Genomic DNA, 15,563 nt, shown 5'->3' with positions numbered 1-15,563 from the left:
CTTAAATGGGCTAACACGAACAACTCTTTTGAGAATCTCCTACGATACTCGTTTTCTCTTCGTCTTATGATTGACTGTTTTTGGTGGTTTGTGTTTTCCGAAAGTATTTAGTATCGTAGTTCTTTCCTTACAGGTGAATCTTCATTACAGTCGCGAGGTTGCCATTACTATCTGTACTCGGTCTTTATTATTATTTGGAAGTTGAGGAAAATTAGAGAAAGTGATTCCTCAAATCAACTTATACACCAGCAATTTAAATTTAGCTTCCGAAAAGTAGTACCAAAGGAGGACCATGTAAATTGAAAAATAGGTTGTAAGAAATTTTGAATGAACTGCCAAGCTCGTATCAAGACAACACCGTACATATACTTCGGACTTGCATAACCTGTTTCTCTAATGTTTACTAAAATAAGATCAGATAGTAATGGTTATAATATTGATATTGAAATGTTGGTGAACGGAAACAATAAACTCCTCGAACCGTCTTAGTTTTTCATACGCACCAAAATATAGAGCATTAATTAAAACTATTCATCAAAATGTTCCTCTTCCCTTTCATTGTTTTAGCTCTCCTCTACTTGGAACATGTTTCTTAAAATAACCAAATAATATATTATTAGTCATATAGTTTGTATACATAATAGAAACAATATATACTACTGGCAAAATTTATTGTATCACTTCAATACTAGTAAAAGTTCCTCAAAGTCTAAAGCTCCATAACTTTCGTAATATTCACCGAAACACGATGCAATGGAAAGTATTTTAAACCTTGAACTTTTTGTACAATTTTATTTCAATCGGTGTCCAAGAGATCAAATCTTCCTTTAAATAATGGACTACCAAATTGCAAAAATTTCAGATTCGATGACCGATGTATCGTGCAGACTACACTGTCTGCAAGATTGACATGCAATATTGAAAAATGTGATTATTTTCTTCAAAATAATCGAAACTACACCAAGGAAGGATATGTAATTTTTAACCAAATTATGGCCTTTTAAAGAAATATTTACAGTGTTACAATTTTATGCTTTCTATAAATGGCAACTTTTAATATTGTTTGAACAACCTATTGGAAATAAATAAACTAGAAAAGTATATTTTATTTATTTAAAAGTAAGAGCGAGATAATGAAATTACAAATAATGAAATTACAAACAGTGATGTAGTAAAGGTGAAGAATCTTTGAATATGGTAGTCAAGTTTATGCAAAACTAATGGTTTGAAATTCTTCCTAAGTATGAAGAAAAGTAATATCTGCTAGAAATATTTTACTGCTACTTTGCACGAAAACAAGATGCAAAATGTTCAAAATTGTCCAAAAATGCAAAAACTCAACGTTACATTTTTCTATAGTTGCTGCCTTTTTCTATAGTTGGACAGAGCTGTATTTTTATTAATGAAGTTAATAAATTTTACTTTATTAATGATGCAGTAAACATTAAAGTTTATAAAAATATTCTACAAAACAAATTACTGGCCTCAATTTCTATATCCTTCGCATCTATAAAAAACTGCATTTTAAATTATTATTATATTTTGAATGATCTTTATGAATATAATATATTTCTTCAGTTTATTATTTCATAATAATTACTCGTAAAGTTGCTATAAATGAAAAGCGTAGAAACGGCAAATATGTAGGTGTGTCTTTAAGCTTGAGCGACTGCAACTTCGTTAAAAAATGTCGTTTATTATGCAATTACGCTTATCTTGAAGAAAATTAGACTTTCCAATATTATTCGTCAAAATTGCAAGCATTGTTGCTTACATATCTCGGTTATCAAACATCAAACAAAAATTGAAATTTTTACAATTTGGCAATTTCCTATACGAGAGAAAATTTTATTTCGTGGATGTCGATTTAAGTAAAATCGGACAAAAAAATCAAAATATAGAAGATTGGAATTTCAATGATATACCTTTTTTTACTCAATTGCATTGAATTTGGCTGGTAAAAAATTCTTATACCTTGACAAATCCCCTATTTAATCTTTTTTATACTACTGATGACTGTAGTCATCCATCGTCGCACGCTCATCCTATCCTACAATTTCTTATAATTCATAAGTAAACCAGCCGTAATTTGCATTATGTGACAAAGGTTAAATGTTACGTTTCTTATGATTCATAACAAAGTTAGTGGATTTTGAAGTTCGATCATTTTTTACTACTTACTAATGTTCAAGAGACGCAGTAAATTTTACCAGTAGTATACAACTGAATGGAATACAAATACAAAATACAAACTTGAGGATCTTCCTGCGACACCTAAATAGTTTTCTTTTCAATATCTACAAAATTGCATAAACTATTTTAACAAACTAATTTTCTGACGTTTAATTCGTTTAACAGTTTATTTGTGATTCTTAACACCATTTTAAAACAAGGTACAGTAATGATACAAGGATAGGGGATAGCAGGCTGCATTTCGAAGCGATGCATCCATATTCTCGTTTCAATCCTCGAAGACTGTGTCGGTGAGGAAATACAGAATTCGAACGTATGCCTTCCGGCTGGCGACCGCGCAAACGCGTGGTCGCGTTCATGAGGACTTGCCATTGAGGGGAGATTCCCATGTAACAGCACTATCGTAAAAACGAGTGATTTTTCTGAACTTCTCTTGAAGAAACTATTGATAATATCGGAACAAGCTATTATAAGAAGACATTTTCAAGCTACAAGAAAACAAATTTTTTATTTCAATTCTCTATTTATTCATTGGACAGTGTATAATGATTTTCAATTTTCGACAATGTAGTAGTTGACGGCATGTAATGCAGCACCTGTCATCTGAAAATGAAAAATGAAATATTTTCTTATAGTTAGATTAATTGTGCGAGGATTATACCTATTCCTAAATAAAAACATGAGAAATTGAAATGTTCTAGCCTTTGGAAAAAAAATGTATTTTTTATTTAAAATCAATTGATTTTATCGTGAATAAAAAATAAAATTAAAACTCTAAGTACAATCCCAGCGTAAACTACCTAACTTTAACTCTCAACTACGGACACCTAAGTATAAGATACAAAGACTTTGATTAAAATTGAACGATATTAAATATTTATAAAATTAATATGATGATAATTAAAATGTAGAAACGAGGTATTACGTATATTCCTAGTTTCCTATATAAAGTCTTTCATATTTAAATGATAGCAACAATAAAAATATATCACGTGGAGTCTACCAGACTGCATATCAATAGATGAGAATTAAGAAAATTGTTCATCTTTTACTTTTAGGTGATAGATGCTACATTCTGTATTATGCGCCACGAGTGACAACATCGCCGGAAATGATTGCACGCTATCCAATAGATAAGCAAAAAAATGAAATAAGAAAACTTTTTTATAGTTTAAAGATATCTTCTTATATTTCAAGATAAATTATTTTTATGTTATCAATAGTTTTTAAGAAAAATTAATTACTTCTAGAACTGTTACACGAGAATCTATTCTTAAGCTGGATTCTTAATTACAAAGGATAATTACAGAAGTGAAACTTTTGTCAAATTCTTTGATGTTCATGTTTCCAAAATTGAAAGTATTCTTAAAGGAGGACAATTATTTAAAGAACTAGGTTTATTTTCGTCATTTTTTATCGAACAGTAGATGAAAGAGGATAAATAGATATTGGACAAGCAGCAAAAGAGCGGTAACATTTAAAACGTAATGTTATATCAAGCAATTCTTTTTTAGTAGTTTTTTTACTAAATAACATTGTAACAGATATCAAAGGTATAAATAAATGCATACACATAAAGCACTATTTATAATCTTATTTCATGTATAAACATTCTATGTATTACAATATTCTTAATTTTCATATTAAATATATAAAACACTAAATATTATAATATTTAAAAGAAAAATTATTTTACAATCTTTATAACACAAAAGTGATTTTCAGGTAATAATAAAAACTTATGAAAATACAACCATTTTTAACAATTATATTTAAAACAAGGCAACTGATAAGTTAAATTCTTCTCTAATTTCACGTGTAATATATCTTATTTTAATTTCGCTGAGATCTTGGAGTAAAGAATACATAGAAAGAACATTTTTGTTTCTGCTTGTAATGTTTGGGGAAAATTTCTTCAAGATCAGTCCTACCAATTGGTTTAAATGAAATTTGTATATTACAAATAGTAACATACATGTTTCCTGTAGGAAAAATTATATAACATTTTTGTAAAATATGATATAAAATAAGTTCAAATCATAAATAACTTCGTACGACATAAAGTAACGTGTAATTAATTAAATATAGAATTATACAAATGAACTTCAATAAAAACCATGAAACAAAATTAGCCTATTAAACTAAGTAAGCTATTACTAGAACTGTCATGGTGATCATCCGCAAATTTCAATTAATAAACACGAAAGATGTTTTTCCTATATATTTTATACACTAAGACTGAAATAAAATGTAGACAGCGAAAAATTCAAATAAAATAAACCAGTCGATGCAGTGTTTGAATTTCGTTTCTAATTTAAATGTTACTGTATTCATGGCGATACTCTTTAAGGGCGCATGCGCACTGGAAATTGGGATTTGAAAAAAGCCGGGGTTTCGCCTCTGGAGAATACCTTTGCACTATCAGAAGGCTTGATCATTGTTCAAATAAAATATTTGAAAAGAATCGATTTGCTCTTAACATAAGATAAAGCTACATTTCCTACGTTATTACGAGAGTGAAAATAACGAAGCAGTCGAAACGATGCGTTACATGAAAAGCTTTCCCGATAAAATTTGCTGCAGCTCGGTTTGAATTTCGTTCCCAATTTACCTATCGCTACATTCACGGCAATTCTCTTGAGAGACACATGCGCACTGGAAATTGGGATTCGAAAAAAGCCGGAGTTTCGCCTCTGCAGAACACCTCTGTGTCCTGAACCGCGCGGAGGCAAGCGTGACCGACACGCCGATGATAATAAGAGTGCGTAATTTATCGTTCCGCGGTACGTTACAGAGCAGGTGACGTAGTCAGCCTGCTCGTTAATTCAGCCTCGGGTCTCGTATATGAAAGTTCGCAAGATAGAGTAGGGCCAGGCAAACTAGCCGGCCCAGAAGTAAAGCAATGAGCGAAACTGCCCCCTCGCGGTATGCGTCCGTGGTTCCCGATTCAACCACTCCTCTACCATCGAGTTCTTACCTCCCACCCCCTCTTCTCTGTCTCTCATTCTCTCTGTTTCCACCCCCTCCCCGCTTTTCCGTCGCCGTCCCTCTTGCCTCTTCTCTAGCCCCGTAAACTCCTTGTCCTTCCGTCCCCCTCTGCCGGGTTCCTCCATTTTGTCGTGATTCCTCTAACTCTAAACACATATCGCACGATTCGGTGTTGTGTTGACAGTTCGATGTACGTTGCGTGCGAAACGATGTCGATGACTGCCATACGATTCTTGGGACCGAATAACAGACACGATTATGGGGCTCCACCATAGGCCGTCCTGGAAGGTGTCATATCTTTCTCTTTCTCTCTCTGCGAACTCCCTCTCTGTTTCTATCTCGCTCACTCGGTTGCTCGCTTTCCGCTCTCGCCCTGTCTCTCTTCCTCCTTCCCTGTCTTTTCGACTCTCGCTTCGTCTCTTTTCGATGCTCCGTCGAACCTATCCCTCTCTCTCTTTCTCTCTCTCACTCACAACTCATTCGTCTTTTCTCTTCTGCTTCTCTCTGGTCGTAATCTTTTTCTATCCCCGTAAAGGTTTTTTCTCTGGATAGATTTCGTGTCCCCGCGACACACGCTGGCCCCTTTGATCTCTATTTCACGTACCGGTACGATTTTTCAAATGTAACCTCTACTATTGAGTATCGAATCTTAATTCGCGATGCGGTACGTTTCTCCATGTTGTTGGTTTAAGTAAGCCTTTACCCAATTTCACGATATCTGTAAGTGTACGAATTAAATAGAAATGTCTGATTGTTGCTCTTTACTGCTAAAGTTTACAGCACAATCACTTTAATTGTGTTAACACTATATTTATCTTATCTAGGATTTGTTGTAATGCTCCCTTATGAAGAAGTGTTTATTAAAGCATCATTTTATATTGATATTTTTCTATTTCAGATGTCTGCTGGGTCACAAATTCAGATGGCACCCCAATCAACTGTAAACTCTGGTCAGTCGGTTCATAGTCAAGACTCGAACATGAGCACTGGTGAGTTAGTGTATGTTACTGTGTCTGAGAGCTTCTGAGAACACATTCGTTAATACATTAGTCTATAATTGATAGTTCAGTATTTTGTAACCATAATATTTTTAATGTTACCGTAGGCTCATCGCATAGTGATAAGGAGGTAGATCCAAATACTCCAGAAAAAGTACCAAGAACTCCTTCGGAAAGGAAAAGAAAACGTAAGGCAGATGATGGAGGTGGAGGAGTTACAGGAGGACCTATAGGAAGCAAAGGATCTAGATCTGTTGCTGCTCTTGAGAATAAAAAGATCAACGAGTATTTTCCAAAGCATCATTTGGGTAACAGTCCCATTCGACATGGCGGTGCTAAAAGCCCTTCCCCTCAACAGGGTTATCCTATGGTAAATATCAAACATATCTTCTATATTTCCAGCACAAGGATATATTTTTCTCTATTATCCTTTTTGATGTGTTTTGTTATTTTTTAACAGTATCCACCATCGCCTCAACAACTCCTTTCACCGCAAGTAACAACACCCAACTCTTCAGTGGCAGAATTTTCTTCACTGATGCAGCCGCCAAGACCTCATCCTCAACCTCCACCTCCTCCTCCACCAGCCTCAACACAACCTGCAGGCTCAATGGTCAGCAAGCAGGTGCAGGTAAGGTCTACCAACCTCAGTAGGACAAGCCAGGTCAGGCAAGCGAAGACTAACACCCCAAATGTAAGCAAAATTTGGTAATTCCTGCAAACATTTTATAAGAAACGACCCATATGAATTTATCTGTAAACTAAACACAATTTTCTTTTACTTAATCATTTAAAATTACATGGAAATATTTTATTAAAGATATTGTGAAAATTGTTGAGTAATCCGACAGGAAAGTCCACTTACTTGTTTTTATTAAATAATAAAATTTCAGTATATACTATGTATAAAAAAAGAAAAATGCAAAGGAATGATCTTCTATTTTTTACTTGAAGAAAACGTGTTACTTGTTTATAGTATACCTTTTTAAAAAGTTTACTTACTAAAGTACTTTGTTTAGTTTTTCTGTAAGGCATAAGTAATAGATACACTTTCAATATTTGTGTTTCTAAATATTAGTTTTACAATGGGCATTTCTTGTCAGATGTTTGCAATACGTTCAGCTGACTTTAAATCGAACTGTAGCACTGTATCCATTTGTTGTCATAAAAGTGTAGACTACCTTGTAACATCACTCCTTTAGTAAAAAAAACTTTTGTTTTGTTTCTGAGTTCTTCAAACTGTTTTACTTTCAATTCGTTTGAATTGTGAAAAGAAAAACAGGTGTGCATGTTTCTTATTTTTGTAGTTATAATTATTCTATTGCAAAAATAAAGAAATTATAAGTTTAGTTGTAATATTGAAAGCATTTCCTATTTTGTGGAAGAAGAAAAAAAACAAAATGCACAGTGTTCTACAGTCTTCTATATTTACATGCATACCTTAAACCATGAGCATACATTTTTGGTGTTTTCCTTGCTGCCTGTATAATAATTCTGTTCTATCAATATGTTTGGGTTTGGTCCTGTAATTTTACTTTCAATGACAGAAGAATCAGCCCATAGAAATTAAATGATATCTAAAATTAATTGTATATTACAATATGCATGTTACATCTACTTGGGTGCAGCAAGGTATCTGGTATTTATAAACTATGCTGACAAATGTATCAGATGTTACAGTACTTTATTGGTATTTGTTACACTGTATATTAATTAAATTCCAGACAGAACTAACTTGCCAGAGGATACAGGAATTTGAAACTCAAGCCTCTTCAGATTTAGAACTACGTAACAACAAAATTGATGAATTAAATAGAGTAAGTACATGATATATAAAATTTATATTGTTTACGATTATTATATTGAATAGTTTTTTATTAGACTATTTGATTACTACATGATGAATTAAAACTTTACTACAATTTATTTATATTTTTTCAGACAACAGATGAACTTAGGCATCAAATGGCTAATCAACAAAAACTAATTGAGCAGCACAAATCCCATATAAATAAGTGTATAGACGTTGTAAAGAAGTTACTGAAAGAAAAATCAAACATAGAAAAAAAAGAGGCTAGGCAAAAATGTATGCAAAATAGACTGAGACTAGGTCAATTTGTGACTCAAAGGGTGGGTGCGACGTTTCAAGAAAATTGGACAGACGGTTATGCGTTTCAAGAATTAGCACGACGACAAGAAGAAATAGCAACTGAAAGAGAAGAAATTGATAAACAAAAAAAGCTGTTACTCAAAAAGAGGCCATCGAATAGTGAAACTGGTAGGAAACGTAGTCAGCCGCAATCTTCTTTGCATAATGGCACAGAAGCTACGTTCTTAAAACCGGATGCAGTACCTGGATCTTATACGTGGCAGGAGTATTATGAAGCTGATGAAATACTCAAGGTAGCAAATTCTATAATTCTATACTTGCTGGCAGAATTTGCAAATCTTTTCACATTGTTATTTCGTACTTACTATTTTTATATGAACTCTCGCATATCTAATTTTTAGTTAAGACAAAGTGCATTAAAAAAAGAAGATGCAGATCTGCAGTTAGAAATGGAAAAACTCGAAAGGGAGAGGAACTTACACATCAGAGAATTGAAACGTATTCATAACGAGGACCAATCGAGATTCAATTCTCATCCTGTATTGAACGAACGTTACCTTTTACTAATGTTATTAGGAAAAGGTGGCTTCAGTGAAGTGCATAAGGTATGAAAATATGTTTCAAAACTATACACATAATTTTGAAAGTATTTTCTTGTAATGGCTATTGTTTAACTAAGTATCTTTTATTTTACAGGCATTTGACTTAAAGGAGCAACGATATGTCGCTTGTAAAGTGCATCAATTAAATAAAGACTGGAAAGAGGATAAGAAAGCTAATTATATTAAGTAAGTAGTAAAAGAATTGAAATCAGTAATTATTATGTTGATTTAAATATGATAATGTACATATTTCGATAACTATTCATGTGAAAGCTATTTCTTAGATTAAATGATAGAATAAATTTGATTGATAAAAATCTATGATATATAATGTAATGACTATTTTTCTTGGGTAAAAACATGTATAAGATTAAAAAATTATTTTCTATTTCTATATTTTTATAGTATACAATTTTCATAAGACTTTTTATTATATAACAAAATGACAATTTTTTAATTGGACATACTTATTGAGACATGCATTAATATAGTTTTACATTTGTCTTCTACAGACATGCATTACGAGAATATAATATACATAAAGCTCTTGATCACCCTCGTGTTGTAAAATTGTATGATGTGTTTGAAATTGATGCCAACTCCTTTTGTACTGTCTTGGAATATTGTGATGGCCATGATTTAGATTTTTATCTCAAGCAGGTGTGTATATGAATCATGTATATGAATTACTCTACAATATGCTAAATTTTATATATTTTATTATTATTTAATAGTAATTGATGCTATACTAAATATTTTATTATACTATAGCAATATTTTTCTGTTTATAGCATAAAACCATACCTGAAAGAGAAGCAAGGTCTATTGTTATGCAAGTTGTATCTGCATTAAAGTACCTTAATGAAATAAAACCCCCAGTCATACATTACGATTTAAAACCAGGTAAATTTCTTTTCTATTTATGCTACCTTTATAAAACTGACATTAGAATGTTGTTGAACTTGTTACCATAATTGATGTTGCAATTGTACAGGTAATATATTATTAACTGAAGGCAATGTTTGTGGAGAAATAAAAATTACAGACTTCGGATTAAGTAAAGTAATGGACGAAGAAAATTATAATCCTGACCATGGAATGGATTTAACATCTCAAGGAGCTGGTACCTATTGGTATGTATACTATTATATAATTACATGTTAGAAATACAGTGTTCTGCAGAATAAAGTATAGGCGAGATTAAAGAAACAAAAATTAGTTCAAAATATAAAACAGAATTTCTTTATATAACGTGTAGTTTCGAAAGAAATTATTTTAAACATTCATCAGTTATAATCGAGTCTTCATTATACCGATTTCTTTATGCGAGTAGTTTAAAGACTGAAAATATGTTATATTAGACTCAGGAATCATCTCCTGATCTCTAAACAGTAGAACCTTAGAACAATGATTTCGAATCAATCGTGGCACACGGTGTTTGGATAATCGAATAATTCAGTTTTTACGAGAAAAAGGATCATTTATTTTATATTAATAAGACTGAACAAAATCAAACAAAAACACAAACCTTTAAATAAAAATTTAACAATTTTCGTCGGTCTCGCTTCGTGTTTCTGAATCATTATCATGTGCAAACTGAGTGATTCTTTATAATATTTTCATTTTTGTTAAACGCACTTTCTGTCTGAGTTTGTAATATTTGTAATACAACACGCTTTCGTTTCACTGACATTTCGACACAGATAGCACAGCATTTTCTAACAAAATGTGATCTGTAAATGATAAGTAACAATTTAGATTTGTCGTTAGAACAGTTAAACATTGAAGTATTATAAATACATTGAACATGTTTTTCTTCTTTATTTGTTCGACAACATTCGAAAACTTTAAACAATATATAAATCGAGATTCCATGACACAATAGAATGAATGTTGAAAAATAAAAACTTTGTATTATTGTATCGTGTATCCTACGTTTTAATCAATTAATGATGTATAGAAACATAGATATAACTTTTTTGTACAATTTTAGGTATCTTCCACCAGAGTGTTTTGTTATTGGTAAGAATCCTCCAAAAATATCATCAAAAGTTGATGTGTGGAGCGTTGGAGTAATATTTTACCAATGTTTATATGGTAAAAAGGTATGTCTAATGACTTCTTACAACATGTTTGTAAACATATTATCCAATATAATTCTTAATACTATAAAGCTTATAATAACTATTGTTCTCCATTTTAGCCTTTTGGACATAATCAATCACAAGCAACCATTTTAGAGGAAAACACAATTTTGAAAGCTACCGAAGTTCAATTTGCAAATAAACCAACTGTTAGCAACGAAGCAAAGGTAATTATTCGAATTTCATCATAACATTTTGAATGTTACGTTAAATTCACTAAAAGTTCCATCAAATAGACAGTGGCTCCAACTTCAGAAAAATGTTTTTAATTCATTTTCATCTTCATTCTATAGTACTCCGCTTCTAGTAGCTGTTAGTTAATATTATTTATAATTCTACATATAAAAATTGAGTAACATAGGAGTCAGACAAAGTGTTAGACAAGTTAAAACACAGTATTACTTACATATGTGTTGAACGAAAACACGAAAACGTTAAACGTGGTCGATAATTATAGTAATTGTAGATGACTATACATGATACGCGAAAAAGTACAGTAATGAATAGATATATGTTCACGATTCAGATTCTCTGAAGCGTGTTATATGACAAAAAAGATACTCTAGTTGCTTGTCTCGGGTAGGATCGAGCCTACTGACACTCTACTTTTTTGTTTTCCTGCGGAAGATGAGGACCCTAATTGAAGAGGAAAAGGATAGCGAATTAGAAAGAATAGGAACGTACGAAAGAAAATAAGAACTAACGAAATGTACATAGATTCATCGTCTTATTTGAATCACAAACACTAAATTTTTGTTCTATCATGTTTAAATTCATTTGCATCTAAGAGGCCTCATTAATTTATTTAGAGTCAATCAAAATATAAGGAATACAGTATAGTTAACATTTTGACGGAAAAATAATTATGATTTTATGAAAGAAATCCTCAGAACACAGTTACACTATTTTAAGAGGTACATGTAAACACAAAAAGTTTTTCCTCAATTTTATTATATTTTTTAAAATGAAATCCTATATTTCTTTCTCCGACCATATCAATCATATTGTTATGATGATTACGTCTGCAGATATTTGCGTCTGAAAATTACAATTTCTTAAAGATTCACACGGCCCATCGAGTCATACTTTCACATTTAAATCAAAACCAACCATGCTTTTACATTTCACTGGCAATTTTTGAGGCTACAGATATTTAAAGTGGTGGCAACCGTTCCTTTCAATCTATAATTGGAATCTTTTAACTATTTTTTCGTACACATTGGGCAACAGAGAACAGTGAAATGGGGAGTACGTTTTCTAGATTTCACGCCAGTGGATTTCTGTCTATGGGGCAAACTGAAAACTGTTGTTTACCTTAATGCACTTACAATTCCAAAGAATGTAAGGGAAACAACTACTGCAGCAATTAGTTAAAAATATATTCTATTTCTTTAGTACAGCACAATCACATTTATAAAACACTGATCGACAATTACTTACTAGTGAAACCACGTATAAGTGACAATAACCATCGAAGTGTTAATATGTACATAGGATCAGCATTATATTCTGATAACTGAGAAATGAATATCGAATCCGATTTTGAATAGATAACTCTACATAGAGTTAAATTAGTATTGTAAAGATTATTATTATTATTATGTTTCTATTTTTTTTTTTTTTTTCCAGAGTTTCATAAGAAGTTGCCTAGCGTATAGGAAAGAAGAACGCATAGATGTATTGACATTAGCTAGACACGAATATCTTCAACCTCCAGTGCCAAAACATGGCCGTCAAGCGAATAATCAGCAACAACAACAGCAACAACAGATCCAACAGCAGCAGCAGACCTCATTTAGCATTGGCATGTTTAGTGGTATGAACGCGTCAAGCAGTTCGTAGTGGAAAGGGACTAAAGATAAAATCTTGAATATGCTAATACATGCCAAATCTTAAATACTGAATTGCACACCATCTCATCTTAGGGAAAATAGTGATCACTATAAAGAATTGTAAATACTAAAAAACTTGGATAGTATCATCCTCACGAATACCACCACCACTACCACTATCACAACCACCACCACCACCTTCACCCACACTTCTACAACTATACTTACAGATCGACTAAATAGGACATTGCAAGAGAGATGCGAGACTGGTCGCCGCAAGTCCAGACGCTTGCGTCTTTCTTTAAGACAAGCTATATAATTCAGCATGACAAAAGAATGTTGTGTTCGTAAAAATATTCAATTGTATTATCGTTCCTTGTATCAAACAGTGAGTTGACTTTGATGAATAGTGTTTAAACAAAAGGAAAAATAAGAGAAACAGAAAATACATGTGATAAGTCATTGTGTGAGTTAAAGTGAAGTTCAAATTGAAGAAAAGGAGAGGAAGGAGTACGACGATGGGAATCATTGGAAGTGAATTACTCGAATATGGAGAGCAACGGAAGATAAAGGTATCCAAGGCAAAGCGTGTCAACAATTGGAGGGACTTTGCTTTCACGGAGACGTTCCTCTCTTCTGAAGTTTACGTGTGCATGAGTGAGTGTGACGGAAGATTGTTAAAATTAGCGTGCGTGTATATATTTATACTATATATATATATATACTAATAAATCCAATATAATATATATATATGGTGTAAAAACAACAAAAAACACAGGACAGCATTGACAGTGGAGAAAGATAACTGTGGTGGATCCTCGCATGACCTCCGTGCAACCAAGTATTCCATGAATATTTGACTGCACATCATGTTACTTTATTCGAATATTAACATAATTACTTGTATCATGACTAATAAGGATTAACATACACGAGGAAATTTGGTTGGTTGTTCCTATTCTGAAACGAGTGGGCTTTATCTATACTGGATCAATTGGTCTAAGGTTCGAATGTAAAGAAAGTAAAAAAAAGAATGATGCTCCCAAACAGAGAAGAAAAAAATAGGAAAATCGTAGTCCACCGCTTATAAATCCTCCCCGTGCACATGTACATTTTAATCCAGTTTCCCAATAGAGTGGCTCCTTTTTTTTTCCTTTTTCCGAAGAGTGGACTTCGTCGCGTTATGATTTTACATTTTCGTGATATAATGATATACCAATTTGTATAATCAGGCGTCGAGACAAATTTAAGGTAAGAATCATAATACTGTACCGACCTGATTGCTATTTCTTTAATCATAATTTGTTTTATATATGTACGTTATATATAGATAATTACGAAATAGAAGACTAAGTTATTTTATCAAGTGCCCTTGCTTTGTATTATAGTCGCGTCTGTCGACAAAACTGCAGCTTTTGGGAGTAATAGAGAGTTGTTAAAAAATGTTGTGAGTTGTTGGTACAATGTGGGCACGGTATTGATGATTCAGTACCAACGTGATTGGCAAAGTATGGTCAGAGAAGAATACATTACAAGTCTGAACAGAGTCTACTACTAAATAGATTCATCGCTTCTATACTAAAAGCCAACCGTTCCTGCTTTCCTTCCCTATTTCTCTTACGATTTTCAAACTTATCGGCGTCTTAAAAAGGAAAACAAGAAATCAAAAAGTGATACACATTTTCAATCTCTTCAGGATGAAGAAGTGATTTTTGTAAAAATCACATTGAAAGATAAGCTAGTCAGAGGCTGAGTGAATTTCTTTTATTTTTTCCCCAAAGACATGTATGCATAATTGCATAATGTACTTGAAAAAATTGACCTAAATCGAGCAAGACTAATCTAACTAGACAAAGTTTTTGCTTAAGCAGAACAGTTAAAGTAGTGGTTCCATAATATTGTATATTTGTTGTAATTAGAGTTGGCAATTGTGCGCACATCTTTTGGGCAAAAAATATTATACTTCGGCCAGTAAATGTTACAAGAAACACTTCTTCCAAATGAAAAGGAGTATTTGTTTCTCCATAATGATGTCTAAAAGTATTAGGCAGTGAATCATTCAGTAAAGGAAAAAAGTGAAAGAATGAAAGGAATCATTCGATGAGCATTTATTACATATATAATCTCGTCTGAGATTATTTATAATGTTACAAAATGAATCTACACCAAACAGTGTTTATATGTTTTGCGATAGAAACAATTTTGCATTTGTACATAACAGAAAGTCCTTTGAGAACGTATCGTTAATAAAAATGATCAAGTGCATGTATCGGAAGCAAATTTTTATCCAAAGAATGAAACTTTTTTCACCAGCAAAATTTTACTGCACAACAATTTTGATGATATCCGGTGAACACTATCGAAACGTATGGGTTTCTTGTACAGACCAAAGTATTACACATAATATTGTCAGCTATACACGCTGTCATCATTATGCATATTAGAGTTCGGGATGTTATTATGCACTCCAGCAACAGTCATCTTAATGATCGAGGGAGTTGCACCTTTTGAACAAATAATAAAACCCTTTTTATCGCCCCTGCGTGTCAGCATAGTCACGATCTTCCTCTCATAAACAACAGGAATTGCGTCGAGGATGGTGTATGAAATGTTATAGCAATAAATTTACGTATTTGTGTATAATTTGAAGTTAGTAAAATTATTAATTAAAGATCAATTACGTAGAACGGTGTACG

The 15,563-nt window shown here is 32.4% G+C and overlaps 1 protein-coding gene across 7 annotated transcripts in view; it reads left to right on the top strand.

Moving 5' to 3' along the window:
- Tlk (Tousled-like kinase) overlaps positions 1-15,136 on the top strand; it is an 85,448-nt gene extending 70,312 nt beyond the window's left edge. For 5 of the 7 annotated variants that reach the window (XM_076387761.1, XM_076387767.1, XM_076387760.1 and 2 more), the window contains 13 exons: positions 6,080-6,170; positions 6,287-6,549; positions 6,640-6,873; positions 7,904-7,996; positions 8,121-8,582; positions 8,691-8,894; positions 8,986-9,077; positions 9,404-9,551; positions 9,683-9,794; positions 9,886-10,024; positions 10,885-10,996; positions 11,095-11,202; positions 12,665-15,136. In XM_076387761.1, the coding sequence (XP_076243876.1) occupies positions 6,080-6,170; positions 6,287-6,549; positions 6,640-6,873; positions 7,904-7,996; positions 8,121-8,582; positions 8,691-8,894; positions 8,986-9,077; positions 9,404-9,551; positions 9,683-9,794; positions 9,886-10,024; positions 10,885-10,996; positions 11,095-11,202; positions 12,665-12,877 (2,271 nt within the window). In that variant the 3' untranslated portion in view covers positions 12,878-15,136. Of the gene's footprint in view, positions 1-5,339; positions 5,470-6,079; positions 6,171-6,286; positions 6,550-6,639; positions 6,874-7,903; positions 7,997-8,120; positions 8,583-8,690; positions 8,895-8,985; positions 9,078-9,403; positions 9,552-9,682; positions 9,795-9,885; positions 10,025-10,884; positions 10,997-11,094; positions 11,203-12,664 lie in introns of those variants that run through there. The other 2 variants (XM_076387763.1, XM_076387762.1) reach the window with 2 other exon arrangements.
- The last annotated feature ends 427 nt before the right edge of the window (positions 15,137-15,563 follow it).

Source organism: Calliopsis andreniformis, chromosome 10 (genome assembly GCF_051401765.1).
Source record: "Calliopsis andreniformis isolate RMS-2024a chromosome 10, iyCalAndr_principal, whole genome shotgun sequence".
NCBI classification, from domain to species: domain Eukaryota; kingdom Metazoa; phylum Arthropoda; class Insecta; order Hymenoptera; family Andrenidae; genus Calliopsis; species Calliopsis andreniformis.
This window is presented reverse-complemented; position numbering and strand designations above follow the sequence as displayed.